The sequence below is a fragment of the Dermacentor albipictus genome, chromosome 2 (assembly GCF_038994185.2).
Source record: "Dermacentor albipictus isolate Rhodes 1998 colony chromosome 2, USDA_Dalb.pri_finalv2, whole genome shotgun sequence".
NCBI lineage: Eukaryota > Metazoa > Arthropoda > Arachnida > Ixodida > Ixodidae > Dermacentor > Dermacentor albipictus.
The window spans coordinates 117,535,893-117,559,713 of record NC_091822.1 but is presented as its reverse complement, the minus strand read 5'-3'; the positions used below and the strand labels follow the sequence as shown (position 1 = coordinate 117,559,713).

At 42.2% G+C, this 23,821-nt stretch overlaps 1 protein-coding gene across 1 annotated transcript in view; it reads left to right on the top strand.

Annotated features, from left to right (window-relative positions):
* The window catches only part of pcm (5'-3' exoribonuclease pacman), a 99,861-nt gene that overhangs the window by 50,122 nt on the left and 25,918 nt on the right, over positions 1-23,821 (top strand). The window contains exons 22-29 of the mRNA XM_070533898.1: positions 2,642-2,729; positions 5,896-6,009; positions 9,443-9,541; positions 10,518-10,697; positions 14,780-14,862; positions 17,240-17,323; positions 19,288-19,423; positions 22,101-22,290. Coding sequence (XP_070389999.1) covers positions 2,642-2,729; positions 5,896-6,009; positions 9,443-9,541; positions 10,518-10,697; positions 14,780-14,862; positions 17,240-17,323; positions 19,288-19,423; positions 22,101-22,290 — 974 coding nt within the window. The remainder of the gene's footprint in view (positions 1-2,641; positions 2,730-5,895; positions 6,010-9,442; positions 9,542-10,517; positions 10,698-14,779; positions 14,863-17,239; positions 17,324-19,287; positions 19,424-22,100; positions 22,291-23,821) is intronic.

Below are 23,821 nucleotides of genomic sequence, written 5' to 3'. Positions count from 1 at the left end.
AAATGACGCCAGCTGTTCACTAGAAAGGTTCCCCTTTCCCTCTTTCCTTTGATTTGGAGTCAAAGTCATTTTATTCCGCCAAAGTGTATTTCTGAAGGTCTGCCGCATGTCCAACGTGTTGACCCGGCTTTGGCAACCAGTCTCCAAGAGTTTTGGTAACGCTTCTCCCATAAAATGCCGGCAAGGGGTGCTGGTGGTGTCACTGTGCAGTTATCGAAAGTCGCTTCCCTGGCATCGTCCTGCGTGGTTGCGTCACGAGAAAAGCGTCATGCTCGAAACTATGCTGCACCCGCACTTCAGTTTAGTGATGAGGACTCGAGTTAGGAATACGAAGGTGATAGCTAAGCAGGTTCAAGCTCTGACGGCTGACAATGTTTTGAGTCAGCATGGGCCATCCGCTGCTGTTCACCGACGAGCTTCCTTTACAGCCTTGAGCAATCTCCTTCGTTGTGCGCACTTATCTGCCAATCTTTTTGTACGACCTGTGAGCTCTACTGATTATCTTGAGGGTGCATGCTTCGCATGGTTATGATGTGCTGCCATCAGCAACGAATAAACTTCCATTCATGTCAAGAACGCCGCACGTAGCCCATCTTGGCCCAGCACTACAGATCAGCGCAAGACAGTTTACAATGATAAATGACAGGTGATAAAGACAACCTGCAAAAATGCAAACAGATATGCTTGGATACGTAATCTTGCAGTTGGTCAGCTACGCTGAGAGAGATTGGTACTGGAAGAGGGGCATGACTCTAGGTGAACTGGTTAAGTACGTTCCTTGGACTTCTCATTGGATCATCCTCGGAAGACGCTGAACAGGTGGAACTACACAATGTGCTACGAGGACTGCAAAGTTGAACAAAAACCAGATGTATTGTGGGTAAAGTGCAGAGTACACCTATGCTTCACAAAATCCAGGAACTGCTTCATCACATGGCATGAATGATGAACTGGTCTTAGCTTCTTTTTTGTATCCGAAAAACAGCGGTCTACTGAGCATTTATTTTTTCAGACACTGTTCCTGGGTTATTTATCTTTGAAATGTATATTCTTAATTTCATATTAATGTATTTTGTAGATATCATGTTCTTTATTGTTGTTTTTATAAACTGTCAGCAAAAATGGTGCTTTCTAGAATTTTTATGTTTTACTAATAATCTTTTTTGTTTGGCAACATTTAGAAAGAGCATTTCATTACACACTATATGCTATGCTGCAATGTATGCTGGAATATCATTTGTAGTGGTAAATAATTTTTTTCAGAGACCTTTGAAAAACGGCCATTTTGTCGCGGTAACGGAATAGTTAAATGGCCCACTGTTGTGCAAGAGCTGCTTAGGCTTGAAAGTATTTCACATGTCATGCCATGCGGCATGCCACTATACTTAAACAGCATGTCAGCACTTGTCTTGCGCAAGAAAGCTTTTGTGCCGTCTCAGTTTATACTGCATCTGGGCTCGCTTATTGGCCACCCATGCAGCTTTCTGCTGATCTTGCTGCCACTCCCTGCACACGTACATGTGTTCAATACCAGAGACTCTTTTTTTGTGTCAATATTGGTAAATATCTTCAATAGGAATCACTACCAATAGAGTGTCAGAAGTCGGCTGATTCAACGGAGATAGCATGTCTTATCAGGCAACTACATCTGTCGTAGTATTGTTAACAGCAGCCGCGGCTTTGATCTGGCTTGGCTTTTGTCATGACTTGTTTTTTGCCACAGAGCTGTGATGACTTGCCGCTATGGTCATCCGTAGCAACCTTGTGCATAGGTAGGAAAAGAAGTTTCTGTTGTGGACGGTCCCACCAGGAGTCTGCTTTTATTATTTTCTTTTTTCAAACTAGTCCTAAGCAATATATGTAATGGTGTAGTTAGTGTACCCTCCTATTTTCCAACAAAATGTACCTGAAGGAACTCGGGCGGTGTGATTATTCAGTTACCATGGGAAAGATGGGTAGTGCGTGGATTGGTTGTCTTAGTGCTTGTGGCTTCAGATGTTCTTGCGGATTCGTTTATTATGCTTTATCTGCCTTTATTGGCATAAATTTCCAAGTGGTCACTTGCTTCTAAATGCAGCTCATGTGTGCAGACTCTGCACACATGTGTAATAATCGTGAATTTTTGCATTTATAATGAAATAATTCATTGAATATTGTCATGGTACTATTCCTCTAGAGGAGCGTCGATGAAGAAGGCGCATTTGACATGGCCCGCGCTCTTGACCATATGGTTCAGTGCTTGATCGCTTTGGAAATGTATTGTAAATATGTTTTCCTTTTGTGTCTGCCTCCATGTAACAATATGATCTAATTTGCAAATCCGCAAAGTAGTTTGAAGCTAGTCCATTTACTGCCCATTATTCCCATGTTGGCTGACCTGCCATGCTTACAGCTCACTAGACACTAGTGGCAGATTTGCCTTTGGTAAATTTTGTAGGAAACTATGGTATATAGTCGCATTGTTTACAAAATGGCCACTTGCATTCAATTTCGTCAAAAATTGCTGTTAACGGTGTCGCCGAGGTTGTGCTTATGTGGCTGTCTATGTTCTCTCCACTCATCCCCTCGTTCTCCCACAAGCCAGCAATGTCACCATACTTAAGTAACGGTGCACATCTCTCTGTTCACTCATCACCACCAGGTACACCTGCACGTCCAAGGGTCGCATCACACTTGAGAAGCAGTGGGCAGAGCTCAGTGTCCCATTTGCACGCCAGTCTATTGTCAAGGTAAGCCGTCACGTTGAAACCACAGAATGGGAGATAAGTTAGCGCACGTCTTGGCCATGGCTCTACATGGCTGTAAGCGTGGCTGAATGCACAAGCATCCACGCACCCTGCTTTAAAGGTAATCTGCCACGTGTGCAAGGAGTGGGTGTGTCAAGGCAACAAGGCACCATGTAAGCTGTCTTACCGCGCGGTTAGTATTGGGGGTTGCGTAATCTCGAGTTTCGATGACCCGTTGGAGCAAGAGGCAGACGAAGCACGTGCTTCTCGCTGCCGGCGCTTTTTCTTATAGCGCCTGATAGGCGGGGCTATCAGCCGCAGGGGCGGAGTGCACGTGAAAGTGTGGCTGGCTTCCCTTAATTCATACCGCTGAGAAGATATCGTCGACGTACACGGTATGAAACCATATCATTCGTCGCCGACTCCGAAATTTATCAAAATAAATTGTTTTCTCATTCAAATTTGCATTTTTCGATTGCCTAATAATTCAGAAAGTTCTGCAGTTCCTTCCTGTGTAAGGAAAATCGATCGGTGAATCTACTTATTTGCATAGAAGGTCGAATTTCAGTAAAACAAAATTTCGATATAACGAAGCAAATTGGCTGTTTTGTTAACTTCGTTATACCGAGATTTAAACTGTATATCAAATAACGTAAACACGACTTCTATTGCTTAACAGACTAGGCGGAAGTAATTATTTTACTTTATTTAGAAGGGATAAAGTGTTTATCATGCAGAGCCTCCTTTTCTTCGCCCCCCCCTCCCCCCCCCCAAAAAAATAAATCTCACTATTCGCACACCCTTGCTGAAAAGGCATGTGCTCAAGGCAAGCTTTAAAAAAAAGTGTGCTTTTCTCTCTCCTACCCTCCCCCCTCCCCTCCCCACTTTTCGTGTCCGTGGGATCTTGCGAATTTTAACAAATTGGCAATTACATAGATTACACTTGTGCTGTTGCAGAACAGCCAGTCTTGCTGTTAATGGGAGCTCAGTATACCAGAAAGAGCGTTAAAGGCCAACTGCAAATAAATTTTGGAATGCATAAGAAGCTTTAGGGTAGTGTATGCAGTCTCCAATTGATAATTCAGTTCTGCTTGACTATTCAGACAGCTTCTTTGCACCACTACTGACCTCTCAGTCTTAATCTACGAGGACAGCAGAAATTCCAGACATCTTATGAAGCAGCGTGTGATCATTTTGACTTCGCCTGCATGGCTGCATGCTGAATTGGCCACTGAATTGAGGAGAAAGAATATTTTTGTTTTGATGCGGCGCTGGCACGGATGCCGACCAAAACTATTGAAGCCTCTTCAATCCAGTAGTCACCAGCCATGCCCAAACCACAGGATGAGCTAAGTCAAGCCAAGCAGCTAACCGCCATAAAGCCTGTCATACAAGTAGTGTGAGTTACACACATCTAGGGTGTTCGTCCTATTATATAGCAACAAAGTGTCGGCCGACGGATCCTTTTCACTGGTGCAAAATGATCAAGCTTGGTGGCAACTCCACTCTCAATGCCTGCGCCGACAAGTTCTCGTAAAGTGCAGATTTGGCATATGGTGGTTGTGTTAAATTAAAGCTGCGATGTAAAGGCCCATCCAAGTGGATGTTGGGGCTGGATTCATTTTGCCAGCTCGCAGAATCCTAAAATGCCATTTGCAGAAAGCCTCTGTCTACAAGAAAGAACCCAGTGGCACAGCATCTCAGTTCGGCATCCCATGCCCAGGGCCATTGAGACTAAAGATTGGACGCCATTCACGCTTTCTTGTAAAATGTGTATCAGACCGGGAGTCCTTCTGCATTCTTGAAGCAGAGTGGCGACCTACTCTTGCTGATAACGAACGGCTGCAGTTTTTATGAGCCGTCCATGTGCGCAGTGAGCAAAATTGAAGAGAGCACCCTGCTCATTTTTGTTCCGTGGCACTTACTGCCCATCTGACTAAATCTCTCATTTAACAGCATCTGTAATAGTGGCATTTCAACTTTCACTGCAATAAATATTCCCGACTATGCGAGAAGTGATTGCAATCTCCATTAGGAGAAGTGTACTTGCAAGGGCATGGCGCAGCGTTCGATAAATTGAATGTGGCAGTGAATGGGAGTTCAGTGTATGCATATTACATTGCTAGACTTTTGCATCAGATTTTCAAGGGAATTTTACAACTGTTTAATATAGACAATAATTCGATATCTCCGAGTCTGGTATATCTGGGATCAACTGTGCTACCCTTGCAGCCTTGCCAAGATTGCTTCAAAGCACATACATTACTCATGTTAACTAATATACAGTGGAATCTCGATAAATGCAAATTGCTCAAATGGAACTGCCACTTAAATGGAATACCACCCTCATGTTTGGTTGGATGCAATGCTCTCTGCAGTGTCTCTCAGTAAATGGAACTACTGATAAACGGAACCAATTTCCCTGGTCCCTGGAGGTTCCATTTAAGGAGAGTCAATAACAGCAATAACAGCAGTGAAATTTTGTTGAAGTTGGCTTTTAAACAAAAGGCAGGTAGCAGCACCTTGTTGAAGTTCCCGCACCATTTGACCTGTGGAATCAATGGTTTCAAATAGGTCTAGTCAAGGCTAGTTAATTTTTTTTTAGTCACAAAAATAGCTTACGTTGCATTTTACGATACACGAAAACTTGATCAGGCAACTTTCAGAGTTCTTATTGGGAGATGAAATTAGGCTTGTGCAAATATTTGGAATTTTCGAATTATTCAAAACACACAAATATAAATTTTAGAACATGGGCAAATAGTTTCGGTTTCAGTAAGCAAGCTGCATCTACATTTAACACAGCTTATAGCCGAGACAAGCCAAAGACAAATAACTTGTGTTCAGTTGCTGACTGATTATTCAGACCTTCCCATTTGAACATCCCCACGCACTGCCACATCCTATATTTAGCCAGTGCATAACATTTCACAAGAAGATAAAGTGAAACGAAGGGGCTTGCGTTCGAGTAAAGTAACGACCAGTATGATGCCAAAAATCGTTGTGAGAAAACAAACTTTTAATATTAGTTGCACTGTTGAATTATTAAAGCTTAAGGTTAACTTTGCGTTATATTCATATCCCTTGCCGGCTGTTTACGTGTACCCTGAAATATGTAGCAGAGAGGGAATAACAGTTAATCATACAGTTGCTGTGCTATTCTTTTCAGGACATCACTGAGAAGTCTCCAGACTTTGAAGAGTTCAAAACGGTTGAAGAGCTGTTCCCGGTTGGAAAGACATGCTTCATGATTGGCAATCCTCATTACGGCTCCCAAGGAATGGTAACGCAAACGTTTCTCCACTCTCGTCATTTTTGCTTATCAAAGTGTTTGGTGGTTACTGAAAAAAAAAAAGGAAAACCAGGGAATAGGAATGAAGAGGAGGAGCCAGGTCTCTCAAAGAATAAAATGTCAAACTACATTCATTTTGATTTACTGTATACTCATCAGTTGCATGTCATAGGAATGCTATGCCTATTTCATCCATGGAGCCACATTTTTGCTTGCACGCTGATAGTGCTACCCACTACTTGTGGGTAGGCTCAGGCTCTTCTTTAGCCACTGCCACTATGTGCCTACACCAGCTCATAGGTCCTGGAGGACAAAGACTGTGGTTTTCCTCCTCCTCAGTTGATGTCATGTGATGGAATGTCGCCATGACTGCCCTCTGCATGTCCTCAATTTTGTTGTTTTGCAGAGCAATTACATAATGTAGGTCGTCATCTTTTTAATAGTATCTTGTGTGAGGCCCCCCCCTTGCCACCGAGTAGTTGCTCGTTTTTGCCTTTTCGAGACAACACTATGTAGGGCAGTTCCCATCCTCTCATACTCTTTCCATACTCTTTGGAAAATGGACTAAATCCATAAGTGGCATCCTCACCTAATGCTAAGAATGTGCAGCTGTCACAAACACAGATGATGTTCGTGCACTGCAGATGATATTTTCCCAAGGAACAGCCAAATAGAAAAAGTGCAGCAACTACCTCCATAGTGCCTGATTTCTGTGTTCTTTTGGCATTGATGAGCCTGCTTCCATACACTGTAGCCCTCATCCTCTTCTTTTGGTCCCAATGTGCTCCCATGACATTGGTTGGACAAAACTGCCAAGTCGAGCACCAAAACTTTGTAAAACTATGACGACCCCCACGATGATGTGACTACTGTGGCTTCTCGTCATCCATGTCCCATCATGCACGACAGTAATGTTCTTGCTGAAAGTTGTGTCCATTTCAGTGTACAGTCTTCAGACTGCAGCAACAGCATGGGCTGCCCCACACATGTTCTGCAGCTGCACGTGCTGCAGGCCTCAACTTTTTCATTCAGGTGGCCTTGAAGAAAATGTTTTGATGATGAGACACGTTTTTAATGGACCAAAGATCACCAAGAGCAGTTGGGCCTTTGCCAATGCTCTTTATGGCCTGTACTGACCCAATGTTCACATTGAAGGCTCGGCTTTCTTGTTCTTATGGGGAAGACGTGTCACAATATTGCCGCATATTAAGCAGCTCATCACCATTTTCACTGCCAATCCAAGCCGCGTTTGCGGCACAATCGTGACTCCTGGCTGAAGCACTGGTGGCATGGTGCTTTACTCAGCAGCTCATTTAGCACTGCAACTTGCACAATTAAAGATTAATTTGAATCCTTCACAAACGAGACTTCTAAGCTTTCGGTCATCTTCATCATTCTCTCAGTTGCTAAGTCGCAACCCAGTTTTGCATAGAACATGGCAGCGCACCTCTGTAACATGTCCGGCGAAATAAAATCCGGCTCCAAGTGTACTTGAACAGTAAATTTCATGCTTGTGCATGGCAACTCTGCAAAGCAACGAAACATACGCAATGCTGCACATGCATGGTCTACTTCTGTAAGAGGCACGACCGTATGGGCAGTACTGAAAATTTCGAGTCCAGTGTTCCAGTGACATTAGTCGAGTCCGCAGTAGACATCACGAGAATAGCGCAACTTGATTCTAACAATCCTGTTCTAATGATTCCCCACACTCTATGTCACTGCTATTGGATATCAAACGAAAAACATGTTTGCGACATTAGCTTACCATCAAAGCCAGCCTAGCCAGCATCGTCACATTGTCGACATAAGATGGGAACAATGTTTTCCCGTAGCACGGGCGACGACGTGCTGCTTTCAGTTTGATTACGAAAGCTCATCCAAAAGATGAGTGACATATCTTGCATGCTAAGTTAGTGGCAACAAGTCTCATCTCAGAATCTGTCTCATTTCAGAGAATTGCATGCTTTCATGGCAGTACGAACTAGCAAGGGGGTTAGTGTAGGCGGGGGTCACTATGCATCTTGCAAGTGCTGCATAGTCATTCGATGTATGCTGAATATGAAATGCGCAGTGGACCACACAGAAATTGACAAGTAGTGGTACACATACAGCAATTTATGAGAGTGATGACGATAAAAAGTGTAAATAAATTTTTATTTTGTGAAGGTAAACTCTGCTGGTTTCATCACTTTCTGATTCCCAGAATTGGAGGCTTGCTCATCTTTCTTTAAAAATTGTGTCCGCATTAATTAATACTTTGTTTAGAAGCTCTAGTGTCATTTCCACTTTAGTAAAGGCGCGTGCAAATTCTATTCAGAGGTGTTATAAAATCGGACAAATACTGGCAAATGAACCAGCAATGTGTTGAAGCGTCTTTTTTTTTTCTGCCTTTTGTTTAGTTCGACCAGGCGAATATTATAAGTTTCATTGGTCTCCTTGTAGTTGATTTATAAAGTTTACTGTACATTTAGATCAACTTCTGGTTTTGGCTGGTTGATTCATAAACCCATCTCTTTCACATTGTTCTTGTTTGTTTCATTGTGTTCGTTCCATTATGACGATATCTCTGAGCACTTTACATACACTGCCACTCTATACACACTTTACACACACTGCCACTGTTTGCCAAACATTGGTTTCCGTAGACGACGGTATGACACAAAGTGCTTATTGTTTTGCTGTGTCATAAGAAGTTTTAAAAGTTGCATAGATTTCACTTAGGTAAAATTGGTTGTAAATGTATAGGACATACTATCGAAGCAATGTTGGCAAAGCTGCAGTTCTGGTCCAGTGTTTTTTTTATTAACATCCTCTAAATAGCACCTTAGCAGCGGATGCAGACGTGTGATGTCAATGGATATGACACAGATCCTAGAACATAGACTCTGAGACCATCAGCGCACCATGGGTTCTACCTAATCTATGAGGCCATGCACAGTTACTGCACTGGTTCTCAATGTTCTGCGGCATGTCTGCCCAGCTTTGTTTTTAGCTTCAGTATCAAAAACATCTATTTCGGGGAGATTTTGTGGTGCAACCACTAATATACCAGTTTGACATTTTTCGGGAAGCTGCCCATTACCTTACACTGACAGAAGGGTTTTTGCACGATCCGAAATTGCAGTGCACTTGGCCTTGAACACGTCATTGTTGGGTCCTCTTGAATTATCTCTTTCTGGACTTCAGCACATCACAGATATGTTGGTTCAACTACAATCTTAATGTATCGTGCGTGAATTAATTCCAAGATGCTTGTCAAAAGTACCAATGAATAGAGTTTCAAAACTCTGCTCGTATGATGACAGTGTGCTGGAGTGGTTTCGTGATAGTGTATGATGGACATTCTGAATTGTATGCCATGTATTGAAGTCGCTCAAATGTGTTTAAACTACTTCATTTTTTTCTTCTTTCTCCTTGAAAGGTTGTCGATGCGAAACCACCCAACAAAGCTGGGCGTATCCTTGTCAAGTTTACAGTGCCCTTCGAGCCAAATTTGGATGGCATCATCCGGAATGAAAGGGTGAACAGTTTGTTACAACCTATTTCTCTGTCTCTGCATCCTGTTTGTGTGCGGCCACGTTCAAATTTTCTGAATACTACAGATTGCAAGAATGTCAGAATTAAATGTGGAAGAAGTGCATTCGTTGCATTTCATAGCAGCCATTAGATGGCGAGTTTATCAAACACTTTTTCGGCACTGTTTTTCTGTAGCAGCGTAATATGTATGTTCTTAAATTTTGTCATGCTTGCACACATCATGCATAATCACCAGCAGTCTCAGTCTCGGTTCAAATAAGAGTCATGGCTTTGTGCTGTGCAGTTAAAGCTTGATTTGGTGGAGTTTATGGGAGCTCGGAATTACTTTGTTAAACTGGGAGCTTCTAAATCAGAAACACTTAAAATGCTCATGCAAATAACATATTTATTCGGGACCGAGAAAAAAGAAATGCAAGCTTTGCTGGCACGGATGTTGTCAGACTAAGAAATTGCAAGCCAAAGCTGCACTGAGAAGACGACGCATATTTCCGGTCGGCTACAGCAGAGCATCTGGCGCCATTTCGTAGGTTCAGCGCTTAGCTTAATCTGAGACCCTGCAAAGAGGAAAAAGGAAAGAAATCTAAAACCAAAGCAGTAATGTTTACCATAGCAATACCACTTTAATTAATTTCGAGGCATATTAGGCACAACAGGTTTTCTGTGACTTGTATTTTACCCATATATTTTGCAAAATCTTAATTAGATCAGGTGGAACATTGAGTGTATTGCTTAAAGGTTTCCACCGCATTAGCTTCTGTGATTATGTATTGTGGAATCAAAAGCACTTCATAACAGTGAAAATTTCAATTTCATAAAATAAAAACAGGTTTTGTTATATAGAGGTCTGATGGTATTTTATTGCTACATGCCTCCATGAATGTACATACTCTTGTTTGTAAACTGTAGCCAAAGTTTGTAAAAGCCAAACCTTAAATGCTTGCCTGTATTCTTATTTTCAGAATCTGTGCCAGGTCCATTACATGAATGCTCATCAGCTGTCACAACAGCTTGGGGTCAGTGCGCAGTTTGTGTCTCGCATCACGGGCACTGTGTACATTCAGATGAACAGCAAGGAGGCCGATTCGGCTTCCCTCGTCAATGTTGGCCTGCATCTGAAGTTCAACAAGACATCTGAAGAGGTAAGGACTGGCATATGTGGTTCATGGAAGACAGTTTCTTTTTCTAGAGCAGAAGCTGTATTCTCAAAAGAGGACTTTCAGGAATGCAATCACTTTCAAAAGATTTCGCATGATTTGGCACGACATAGGAGTCATTGCACAGTTTCTGGAAACGGTGTCGGCCATGCACTTTGATGCGTATGGCGCTGTGTCACGCAATATATCCAGAAAGCGATTGTACAGTCGCTGACCAATTTTTCCGGACCTCACGGGGCCGAAAAATAGTCCAAACAACATGTTCATCCAAATCAAATCTAATCAAAATTTTATTTCATTTCTCAACAAAGAGAGAAAGGGGATGGTGGGAAAAAGCTGCATTACTGCAGCTTGACTAAGCTCGGCCACCTATGGTACAATTAGACAGTGTACAGCGGTAATATAGGTACATAACAACATAAGTCTAGGCACTTTACAGGAAGTGTGAGGAAAGAAAGAAATGATAACATGGATGTACAGACAGTAAATTGCTTTTTTTTTGTGCAGAACAAAAAAAAATGAAAAACAAGAGAGGTACATATGAAATAATTTCAGAAAATGAGCTGTGATAATGCAGCTAAAGAGAAACTGGAAACAAAATTGAATGCATCAGACGCATCAAACTCGATATACATAGTCGGCATATGCATATGTGCACACATACATGCATATATACATACACTAATACTAATGTATACTAATACCAATATAAGTACTAATATGTATACAATAATCACATACAAGTAAAGGAATTGCACAGCGAGATTTTGCGAAAGGAAATAAGGTTTAATCCACTTGTAGTTGGGGTGTTTATTAGATCAGCAATGCGGTAGGATACAGATTGCTGTCCATAATTAGTATGACAAAAGCTTGTTAACCAAATGTCGGCATGTCTTATGTTATAGGGAATTTCGTGACGATTCAGGTTAAACAAATTTACATAATCAACATTTCCTATTTTAAGGTTGTTCTGTACATGCGTGCTAGATGAAATGAATAAATTAATTTAACCGGCATTATTTTGTATGTGTAAAAATATTTAGATGTGCGTTCTTTGGAGGAAAGATTAGCTACAGCACGAATTGTTCCTTTTTGAAATAATTTTAGTTTAGCGATAGCTTGTTTTGATGTTGTTGCCCAGACTAGGTGACAATAATTTAGTGTAGAAAGAAAAGGTGAGTTATATACAGTTCGTTTCACAGTGGTAGGCAAGACATATTGGTGTCTATGTAACAGTCCTGTTATTCTGTTTAGCTTTCTGCAAAGAGATTCCACATGTTTGTTCCAAAGCAGATTTTCTGAAAATATAACTCTTAGTGTTTTAACGTCGTTTAAATTTAAATTTTTTCACTTTTTAAATACAACCTGTCTTCAAGATTTAGGGCCTTGTGCTTTGGGTGAAACATGATTGCTTACGTTTTTTTAACATTAATTCTTGTATAGTTTCTGTCACACCAGTTTTTGATATCCTGGGGCACAATGTTTGCATAATTGACTAGAGTGTCCGGATTTGTGCCCCTGAAAAAAAAATGGTGGTATCGTCTGCGTAGCCTGTCCATATGATATTTTCAGTGGTCGAAAAAAGATCATTCATGTAAACAATGAAAAGGAGTGGTCTGAGAATGCTCCCTTGTGGCACACCATGTGGGATAGGTTTTATTTTTCCATACATAGCAGTCAACGCTGTGGAAGCTACTCAAGAAGTTTGGCCAAGAAACGTTATCATTCTGTGTATTCCGTCCATGCTTGGTTGAGCGCCAATGTTCGTTCACACAAGCATGCACATGAGGCTCCTCGCGATGGGTTGCAAGTAAAAAACCTGAGAAGAACAAAAATAAAAATCTTCAAAAAAAAATGCATTAGCAGTCGTATACCCCACTGTTTTTGTTTCTAAGGATTAAAACTTGTTTCATTCAATACTGAGCCTAATAAATAAAACGGTTGCGCACAAGTGTGGTCAAAAAACATCAAACGATATTCAAGTGCGAACGAAGCCACTGCAAGAAGTCTCTCTAGCCTCCACAGCGTGTTATGTGTGGAATGGAGTATAGTGGCTGAGAGAACGCCTTGCAGGTGAAATTTTCTCAGCAACACAAAATCACTTTAAAATTCAGCACAATATCAGACCTATTCTTATATTAGGTGGAAACAAATGCTCAGAACCGTGGTTTCTCCCACAAAGCCAGCATTATAGTTGCCTTGTGATTGTCCCCATCTCCTTTTCTTTTCCATCGTGTTCTCTGGTGCTGTTAGTCACTATAGTTAATTTGTTTTGAATATTTAATAACCTCCAAATACTGAGTTTTCGAATCGAATACACATATAAAAAATATAATGTTCGATGGTGTTCGAATTTTTTTAATGTTCACACACCCCTACTAATATTCACACACCCCTACTTAATTGCAGTGGAACAAAGTACTGTTAAACCTCGATATAGCAAACTTCAATATACCAAAATTCTCAATATGATGAAGTATTTTACTTTTAATAACCTCTTATTCATAGAACACCATGTATTTAGAACTTCAATATAACAAAATTTCACTGCCGCTGGACAGGAATGCCAAGACACTAAATTGAAACTAAATTGAGAAGGTTAAATGATTGAATGATTGAATTACAAGCGGCTGCTTGCAGACGCACCTCTAAAATGGTGCGCCACGCAACAAGAGCATAAGAGCCACCGCCAAAGTGGAGCCGCATCATGTTCCGTATAAAGTCCAAGTACGATAATGTCCTATTCCCCCCCCCATACTGTGTGCTTTAGGTGTGAGTGAAAATGTGCAAGGGTGAGACAAGAAAGATGTGGCTTCACAAGTACTGCATTCCTGTGGGAGCAAAAGGAAACGGGGAGGGGAGTGAGCTCGTGGTAACGCGATCAAGTGCGTGTGAGGGGTGGAAGAAAGGGGAAAGGGGGTAAGTTTGTGCAGGTCTCTATTTCTGTTGTGCTCTCGGTCATGGCTGCTCATGGCTGTAAGTGCGGCTGAACGCATACGCAGCCGCGCGTCCTGTTTTAGAGGTAATCTACCGCTTGTGCAAAGAGCGAGCGTGCCAAGAGGGCATGGCATCATGTAAGGTGTCTACCTGCGCGTTTAGTATTGGTGATTGGGTAATCTCGAGTTTTTGGTAACCCGCTAGAGTGAGAGGCAGACGAAACATTCGCTCCTCTGAAAAGCGCCATTGCTGGCGCTTTTCATGATAGCGTCATCACAGTGGGGGGATGCCATCAGCCGCAGGGGCAGAGTGCACGCGAAAGCATGGCTGGCTTCACTTAATTTGTATTGCCAATATGAAGTTATCATCGAAATGACATGAAACCGCATCATTTGTCGCCGATTCCCAAACTCATTAAAATGAATTTCTCATTCAAGTTAGCTTTTTTTCTATTGCGTGATAATTTTGAAAAGTCGGTGGCCCCTTGTAAGAAAAATTGATCGGAGTCTGTATTTATTTACATAAAAGGTTGAATTTCAATACAACAAAATTTCAATATAGCGAAACAAATTGCCGATTTTTCCTGCTCTGTTATATCGAGGTTTAACTGTACGTATTCCATGAAACAAGTGAGGTTGCTTAGCACGTTAGAAAGTTCTGCACGCTTTAGTTTAGCGATGTCACAAGATGGTGCTGTCAGCATTAGCTGCTTTTATTTGCCTTCCAGTATTTCGATGTATGTCTGAGCTGGTATATCTTGACTATAAGAAATCTTTTTAATGAGTTGAGGACAAAGTTCAAAGCACAGACAGAGGACATGCTTACCACCATACTTTCTTCTACCTGTAGACAGCCATTGCCACTATTGCTGTCATTGCCAGGTAGCTTATGGTTCACAGTACTTTTGACCTGCCACATCAGACAATTGTCAGCAGCATCACACGCCACCATGTTTCAGCCTAGACAGCACAAAATTCACTAAAATGTAAATGTAAAAGTAAAGTTCTGTTCAGATATGTAACCAGCTGGACATATTTCAAAAGTTCTTTCACATTTGTTTCGATGCGGGCCTAGCGCACTTGGCATTTGTGGCATCACTCAAGCACTGTGTGTCATTTCTGTACTTGCAGATTCCTGGGTACTCGAAGAGAATGAATGACTCTTGGCTCTACTCGACGAAGTGCCTTGAAGTACTCAAGCAGTATCTGGAGAAGTAAGTAGGGCTTCAGGTCAAGCTTCAATTTGTGGGGTCTCTCGTGTGCTTTCTTAACAGTAGACAGAACAGGCCAGTGAGAACACACAAAAAGAGTGTTTATTGCGCCACTTATACGAGCATACCGGCCAGCCAAAATGCATCCAAGGAATAGTTCCTTGATGAAACATTGGGAAATTAAGGATATTTGTCTCGTCGTGCAAGGATACCAAGCGAATTTTCACACATGCCTAACCATTCCAAAGACCAAGTCGTACACATTTGCAGACCTGCAAGCAGAAATGCATCCGGGCGATCGTGTTCATCAATGGTGGTGCCGCTCTTTGAAGCCATACGGGACCTGCCATGGTTACTTAGTTGCTTTGGCGTTGCACAAAGTTGCGGGACCAAATCCCGAACGTGGCGGCCACATTTTGATGGGGGCAAAATGCAAAAACATTCATATATTTTGCATTTGGGGCAGAATAAAGGACCCAGGGGGTAAAAATTAATCCGGATCCCCTGACTACAGCATGCCTCACAATCAGATCATGGTTTTGGCATGTAAAAAAAAACCTCGGCATTTAATTCATTTCAGACCAAATAGGAAGCCTTTTACATGCTCAGCCAACAAAGTGCACCAACAATCGTGCAATCAATACAGGCGCGTGAACATCCCGAGACCAACATCATCATAGCTGTACAACTAACATACTGGCTCCCCCCATTGCATGTGTGTCACTTGGGGAAGCCAAACACCAGGAGATGCGAGAGTCATGTGTGGAAGACAAGTCTCAGAGAATGCTCAGACAGTTGGGCGTTTTCACAAATTTTACGGTGTCAGCAAGTATGAAGGGCACACCGTCAATTTTGTGATCATTGGGACATGTTCCCTGCATCAGAAAGCAGCCTAGGTCACAGTGATGTGGACAAAAAAAGAGCAAACACAAGAATTGTAAAGCAGATGTTGAACACGTTTGACATTCACTTGCCAATACCTGAAGGCAATGTAATACATTTATCATCGCAATGCAAGTTATCGTCATTGCTTGAAGTACAGCGTTGCACAATAAATGTTGTGAACCTCTGTTTGGTCAACATCATCCATCTCCCAAAACATGCATAGAAATACACCCTTATAAAGTGCATATTTAACTAACACTCTCTTGAATTTTCAATAAAAGATTCAAATATGTGTAATATCTGCCATTCTTTGTTGATAACTTCAAAGTAGGAGTGTGCGAATATTCAAAACTTTCAAATATTGTTAAAGATCATATCTTTAATTTCGTATTTGATTAGAAAGCTAGGTATAAAAGAAATTCTATAATTTTGTGGTATACGAATATTCAAAACAAATCTAATATATTGCTGACTGTGTGGTAGCAAGCACAGTTAATGTTTGCTTCTAGCTAATCTAGGAATGTGCATCTGATCTTGTGCTGAATTTTGGGATAATTTCATGCTGCTGGTGTAATTTCACCTGGAATGCTTAACCGTAGGACGTCTAAGCTTTTCGGGAAAGCCGATCTATCAGTAGCAAAGAGCACGGGCACAGCAATGTCACTCATCGTAATGTCACTCATCGCATTTGCTTGACAGCAAAATGCGATGAGTGACATTTGGCAAAGTGTAAAGTGCCTGTGAGTTTACGGGCATTTGATGTTGTATAAAAATGCAGAGGTTGATGAGAACAGACAGCTCGTGGGAATGACTCAATTTTCCAAGTTAACGTGAGCTAAATACAGAATATTGTAGGATATAATGGCTTACTATACTCACTGACAACTTTCTGTGGCTAGGAAGGGAAAGTTACGGAGGCAAAGTGCTCACAACTGAGAGCACCTCTGAAAAGAATCCCGCGTTTTCATCCACGTTAGTTTAAGCAGGGGAAGACAAAACAAAAACACCTTATTAGCAACAGTCAAATAAGGCAAGGCACACCACTGAATGCAGAAGTTTACTTATTTTTCGGCTTTTCCCTTCTGCATCTGGGCAAATGCGAAACCATCTCGCATGGAAGCTGCGCTGATTCAGCATGTGTTCCGAGAAACTAAAAGCACTGTCAAACGCTGGCTGACTACTTGGCACGGTAGCACATGTGCTAAAGCTCCACCCTTGTAGCTTTCCTTTCATATCCACATTGTTCCACACAGTCCGCACAGTCCATGAGTATAGTCCGTTTTTTACCATTGAGAATATAATTGTAATATGGGGGGGGGGCAACATGTTCAAATAACCAAACTTGCTAACGTATGCCAAGTGCATATTATTGTATATTCAATTCTATATTCGAAGCTACGTACTCATATTGAGAAATTTTGATATTAGCGCACTCCTACTTCAAACAAATGTTCAAGATCTTGCTACCTTTCTTTAATTCTGCCTTTTTTCACAGGTACCTTGACTTCGTGCAGAAAATTCTTTCTTTCCTGGGACAGGACAAAATTGCGGTAGAAGACCTTTACCCAAAAGGAGCAGGGTGAGTTTCCCATACAGCACGAACCTGATTTTTATTGACGAAGGTGGCAGTAGGGGATTGCTGGTTATCACGGAACGGTATCTGAATAGTGCAGCAAAGCACGGACAAGAGAAGAAACGAAAATGAAGGCAAGCGCTATCGCTTCTTCTCTCGGTTTCACTGCACTCTCCGGATATCATTCCTTGATTTTTATTGTCAGAAAAGAGAGGAATGCAACTCCCTCATTTTTAATGTACACGCTTCGACTTGAGAGCAGAAATCTTTCTGCTTACAAGTTACTTGTGCAAGCATAACCCATTCTTGCACATAAATCACATGCGTCCCATCGGCTGGCCTAAGCTTTCCTCGTAGGCCAGCACATTTTAGCATTACAGTGGGCTAAAAGACAATTGTGAAAAATAATGGAGAGAGAGAATGCAATAAATATGCAGTGAAACTTTCCTATGTGCTTCCTAATTTGTGCATGCAAGTCATTGAAATTCTTCTGTCTTATGGAGGGTTTTCCATACGGAAGTTGCCTTGAGATGCCTAAACAAGTAGTTAAAACATGACTAAATGCCTTAGTTCCAAATGCTGCTATTCGTTATCTACCATATTCAAAATCTTGTAAACGTTTGCTCACCTCTTGTTGAAACTACAGTTATACCTCGATATAAAAAAGTAGGTAAAATGGGCGATTTGCTTCGTTATATTGAAATTTTGTTGTATCGAAAGTTAAGCTTTTATTCAAATGAGTACAGTCGCTGATCGATTTTTTTTTAGCCATAAATGGGCTGCAGAATTTTCCGAATTATCGGGCAATTATAAAAGGCAAATTTGAATGAGAAAACAATTTTGATGAATTTAGAAGTAGGCGACGAATGATACGGTTTCATGCCACGTCGCCGATATCTTCAAATCAGTGGCACGAATTAAGCAAAGCCAGCCACGCTTTCGTGTGCATTCCGCCCTTGCGGGCGATAGTGTCACTTGCACTGAGATGACGCTGTCATGAAAAGCGCTGGCAACAGGGAGCAAATGCTTCGTCTGCTTCGACAAGTGACCGAAACTCGAGAAATTGTGCTGCCTCCAATATTAAGCGCGCGGTAAGATAGCTTACATGATGCCATGCCGTCTTGGCATGTCCACTCTTTCCACACATGGCCGATTACCTCTAAAGCGGGTGCGCGAACGTGTATGCGCTTGGTTGCGCTTGCAGCCATGGGCAGCCGTGGCCGAGATGTGCACCAGAAATCACGACGCGTGTCAACTTACCACCCCACCTCCCGACCCTCGCACGCGCTTCATAGCGTTACTGCGAGATTGCTCCCCTCCCCCTCTTTCCCTTTGCTCGCATGGGAAGGCGGCACTCGAGAAGCAGCCATCTTTCCTGTCTCGCTCTCGCACACTTTCACTTGCACTAAAGCATAGAGTGTGCGAGGCGGCACGATAGGCTATTATCTTATCGCAGCTGGACTTTTACAGAACATGATGCGGCTCCACTTTAGGGGTCGCTCTTGTTGCGCGGCCACTCACAGCCTAAGAGGTGTGTTTGTAAGCAGCCACTTGTAATTAGACCATTTGGTCATCTGCATCCGTGGAAGTTTCCATTTATTGTCTCGGCATTCCTTTGCGGCGAAAGTGAAATTGCATTACATTGAAATTCCATACAAACATACTTCGTTAAAGTTCTAAATACATGCTGTTCTATGGACAGGAGGTCATGAAAAGTTAAATACTTCGTTATGTCAAGAATTTTATTATATTGAAGTTCGTTATATCGAGGTTTAACTGTACTAGTAGCCGTAGGCCTAGCGTGGCAGCAAGTAATTCAACAGGAACTGAATTCTCAAATGCCTCATTTCAAACTGTCATTTTATTCGATAGCTATTCAAAATGTCATAAACATTTGCGCATGTCTTGCTAGAAGTTAATTAGCTCCTAAGAACTAATGTTTTTTGCTTTGCCATTGCCTGTCCTATTAGAAAAGAAGAGGTGAAGGAGGTGGCCAAGTGGATAAAAGAGCAGGAGTGTTCCAAAGTGCCACGGGTCAAAAGCGGTGCAATGTTGCTCGACGAGGGTGTCATCAAGGCCATAGAAGAGACCATCAACAGAGCCAAGGTCCAGTTTGTTTCCTCTCTCCCCTGCCTGCCTTTTCACGGCGCAGGGCCATCAGATAAATGTTCGAGGGCCATAGTTCATAGTGATCTCTTGTTTTCATTCGGTTGATATCATTACGCGCACCAAATTACCTATTGCAGTGGAAGTTACTTCTGGGCCTATGAATAAGGGCAAATATAATTTTCTTTAAAGTGTGTTTACTAAATACTCGAGTTAATATTAAGTACATACTATTGCTTGCCATTGCCTCGCTTAGTAACTCAGGAGACCAATTGCAATGCATGCTTAGTGACCTGGAGAGGCAAAGCAGAAGGGTGGGTCTGAAAATTAATCTGCAGAAAACTAAAGTATTGTTTAACAGTCTCGGAAGAGAACAGCAGTTTACGATAGGGAGCGAAGCACTGGAAGTGGTAAGGGAATACATCTACTTAGGGCAGGTAGTGACCACGGATCCGGATCATGAGACTGAAATAACCAGAAGAATAAGAATGGGCTGGGGTGCGTTTGGCAGGCATTCTCAAATCATGAACAGCAGGTTGCCACTATCCCTCAAAAGGAAAGTGTATAACAGCTGTGTGTTACCAGTACTCACATATGGGGCAGAAACCTGGAGGCTTACGAAAAGGGTTCTGCTGAAATTCAGGACAACGCAACGAGCTATGGAAACAAGAATAATGGGTGTAACGTTAAGGGATAAGAAAAGAGCAGATTGGGTGAGGCAACAAACGCGGGTAAACGACACCTTAGTTGAAATCAAGAAAAAGAAATGGGCATGGGCCAGACATGTAATGAGGAGGGAAGATAACCGATGGTCACTAAGGGTTACGGACTGGATTCCAAGGGAAGGGAAGCGTAGCAGGGGACGGCAGAAAGTTAGGTGGGCGGATGACATTAAGACGTTTGCAGGGACAACATGGCCACAATTAGTACATGACCGGGGTAGTTGGAGAAGTATGGGAGAGGCCTTTGCCCTGCAGTGGGCGTAACTAGGATGATGATGATGATGATGATGATGATGATGATGATACACTGAATGCAGCAGGAAAAAAGTGAGTTCTCCCACTGTCAAGCTTATCAGAAAATAAATACAGTCGACTTACGTTAGTTCGACTCTGGTGGGACCAAGGAAATTGATCTAATTATCCGGCGAGTTGAATTAAACAATATGCAGAAAACATGCCAATTCAATTCAATTCGCAATATTTGTGTGATTATAACACAACCCCAAGTCAAACGCGCATCCACTTTCTCTGTCAAAATTAGAAAACTAACGTAGAGGTAACTTTAAAGTTCTAAGGCTCTTAAACGAGTGAACACAATCATCAGCCGGATGGAGGAAAGTGGTGGGAAGGGGCACTGGGAACCCTGCTATTATGGTTTTCTAACATTAGCTCTGCCATCCCCCTATTTTAATTTTTTTTATGCAACCCGGTTTTAACAAGTATTGTTTATAACAATGGAATTTTCGTGGCACTTGAATATTGTTAAGTGGGTACAGCCTTAAATTCTCTGCTGGCTAGTGCAGGATTTTCAAATCTACTGAATTTTGCTACTAGCAGCATCTATTTTTATACTAGTGCATTAAAGAATAAATACATATAGTAAAATTGTAGAGCTTCACCAGTGATCTTGTTTGTAAAGTACTACGTGTCAGCAGGAACAGCTTGTTTGGTTGCATTTATAAAATTGTTGTGTAGGAAGAGTTGTGTACAAGATGCTCTCTTGACGATTACAAGCCAGCATGTTTCACTTGAACTAATTACGGACACTGATTTGCTAGGGATACCACCAGTTCTTGAAAAGGGATGATTAACTGGAAGCGAGTCTTCTAATGCATAATGTCTCTGGAAAAGGTTAAGTGAGTGCTGAAAATTTGTGCTGCATTCTTCACCCACTCTGAATATAAAGCTTTTCGCCTTCTTATTGGGTCGAAGTATTCAAGTAAAAGGTGGCAATGGTAGCTGGGTTGTGTGTAGAAATTTTTTGCAGAGCTAATTGAAATTCATCACAAGGGTGCAAGTCACAAGAGGCAGTGTGTTGGTGATGCCCAAGTTATGTGGCATGTTTATTTTGCTAAAATGGCGCATTTTGAATGTTACAACAGCATGTTGTTCCACAATGCAAGTAAATTTATACTGTTGATAGGTTTCTTTTTTCACCATTGGTGGTAGTATAGCTTTCTTGTAAGAGTCTTTTTCACTTTGCAGCAGCTATGCCTAAGACTGCATTGTGACCATCCAGATGCTGTTAGCATTGCCATATGTGGCTTGCTTACAAGCGCCTTAGACTAACAGTCAAACACACAGTCTGAAAGAGAGAGAAAGCTCTTTAATGAAAAATATTTAGCCAGCGCACATTCACCTGCATGCTACTCTCCAAGAAATTGGCCAAAGGGACAAAAAGGACCCGGAAGAAGGTGGGCTAGAGTTTTGAGACCCCTGCCACAGACATGCCCAAGATGGCTTAAGTTCTTAGCCAAGTTGCCTTTCATGAAATTTTTCAAAATTTTTCACTGCTGAAGTTTATGCAGCATAACCAGCAGGTAGCCAAAACATGCTTTCAGCATTGTGTTATCCTTCAGTGGTCTTTCATTGATCCCTTATTGCTCCACTTTAGTGATTTTTGCACTGTCTTGTGTTGTATATCTTTTCCTTTCTGCGTCAACCACGTGAAACAGGACACAGAGCCGCCACAGGAAGTGCTTTTGGACGTGCACCCCAAGCACCTGTATCGGCCGGGTCTCCAGTATGGCTGGCTGCAACCCGATCCAAAGGCCACATACTACTTGTTTGACCGAGTAGTGAATGTCCGCGAGAACATTGCAGTTCCCGTAGGATACCGGGGCACTGTCATCGGCCTTCTCCCATGTAAGTGTTTATGAACCTTTGGGCCAGAAATTCTGCACCAGAGTAACGTGCACTGCTTTTTTTTTTGTGCAACCGGAGTATAACAATTGCATTTTCTTGGCACTTGAATATTGTTGTACTTAAACCTTATTTCTACAAACACCACATTAATGAACTTCTCAGATCAACAAACTTTTCAGACGTCCCTGCTGACTGCATCACGACGAGCCCTTTCACTGTCACGACAAACAACTTTTGGGTGGGGCTTCGCCCTCTTGGCTTCTTCGCTATGTAGCTTCTAATGTGCCAGCAGAGGGGAAAAGAGAGAGAAAGCCGTGTACCTTTGGTATAACTTATACAGGGTGTCTATTGACCGGGAAAACTGGGAATTCTCAGGGATTTTGAGTAGTCTGGAAAAGCTCAGGGAAAACTCAGGGAATTTGTGCCTCTATCACGGAAAATTAGCTGTAATTTTATTGAAATGGTCGAAAGTCGCAGTAATGCTGGCTCGAGTAAGAGACAGGAATCTTAATAAATCGTCTTTGACTTCCTGTTGTCGGCTGAAGGAGTTGCCAGTGTACAGTCAATGACCGACTTCCGATTCCCGATAATTTGCACGGCTTTGCGGCGCCACCACATACCCCATAGAGTCAATGTATCAGAACGGCTGAAATTTCTGACGCAAGAACTCTTTGCCATCCGATTTGCTGGAAGTTTTGACGAGAGCGCAGGTCTGAAATGGCATTAATCAAAGCCACCACCGCTGACATTTTGATTACGTCATTGCCTTGAACCGGCGCTCTCACACGCAGATCCGCTGGCAGCCGTAGCCACCACTGCAGCAACGCTAGGCCTAGCTGCTTCGACATTCACTGTGAAGCTTCTGTTGGGTGCCGTTTTCCTTTTTTTTTTTTTTGAAAGAATTCGCTGCTGTCAGTAATGGCACAAACTCCGCCTTTGTGGTCCTTGCAATTGACTTAAAATATTGGAAAGCATGGTGCATTGTATAATGCCGGTTCCCGAAATTCAGCTTCGCCTCTGTACAGAAATGTTACTTGGTGAAGCATACGCAAAAGTATTGCAGTGAAGCATAACAAGTCTGTGAAGGGGCTATTGCTACGGGACACAGTATGTATTCCCCAATTATACACGCGTGCACCCGGTATTTCCTGTCACAGTACAAGCAGTGATTTGCCTAATACCTTTACCGACAGGCCTTCAGAGTGTTTTCATATGCCTGTGGCGGTTTGAGCTCTTAAGGGCAGTAAATGACATGCATTTATTTTTTCCAACTGGCCGATTTTTTGGATGTTTTCGCGCCCCCTAGGGAGTTTGAAAAATTGGACGTGGACTGTGAAACTGACCAAGAAGATGCTTCAAATGGTCCGTGGGACGAACGAGTGGTGGAAGGAGGATAAAAACAGAAAGGACCCCTACACATTGAGGAACGAACGGGAAAGGAAGCGCGCTGCCGCCGTTTTGAAGGAGCTTGAGCTCAAAAAAATTGGCTGTGGTTTATCTCTGATTAAACCTGGTTGAATTGCAAAAGCAC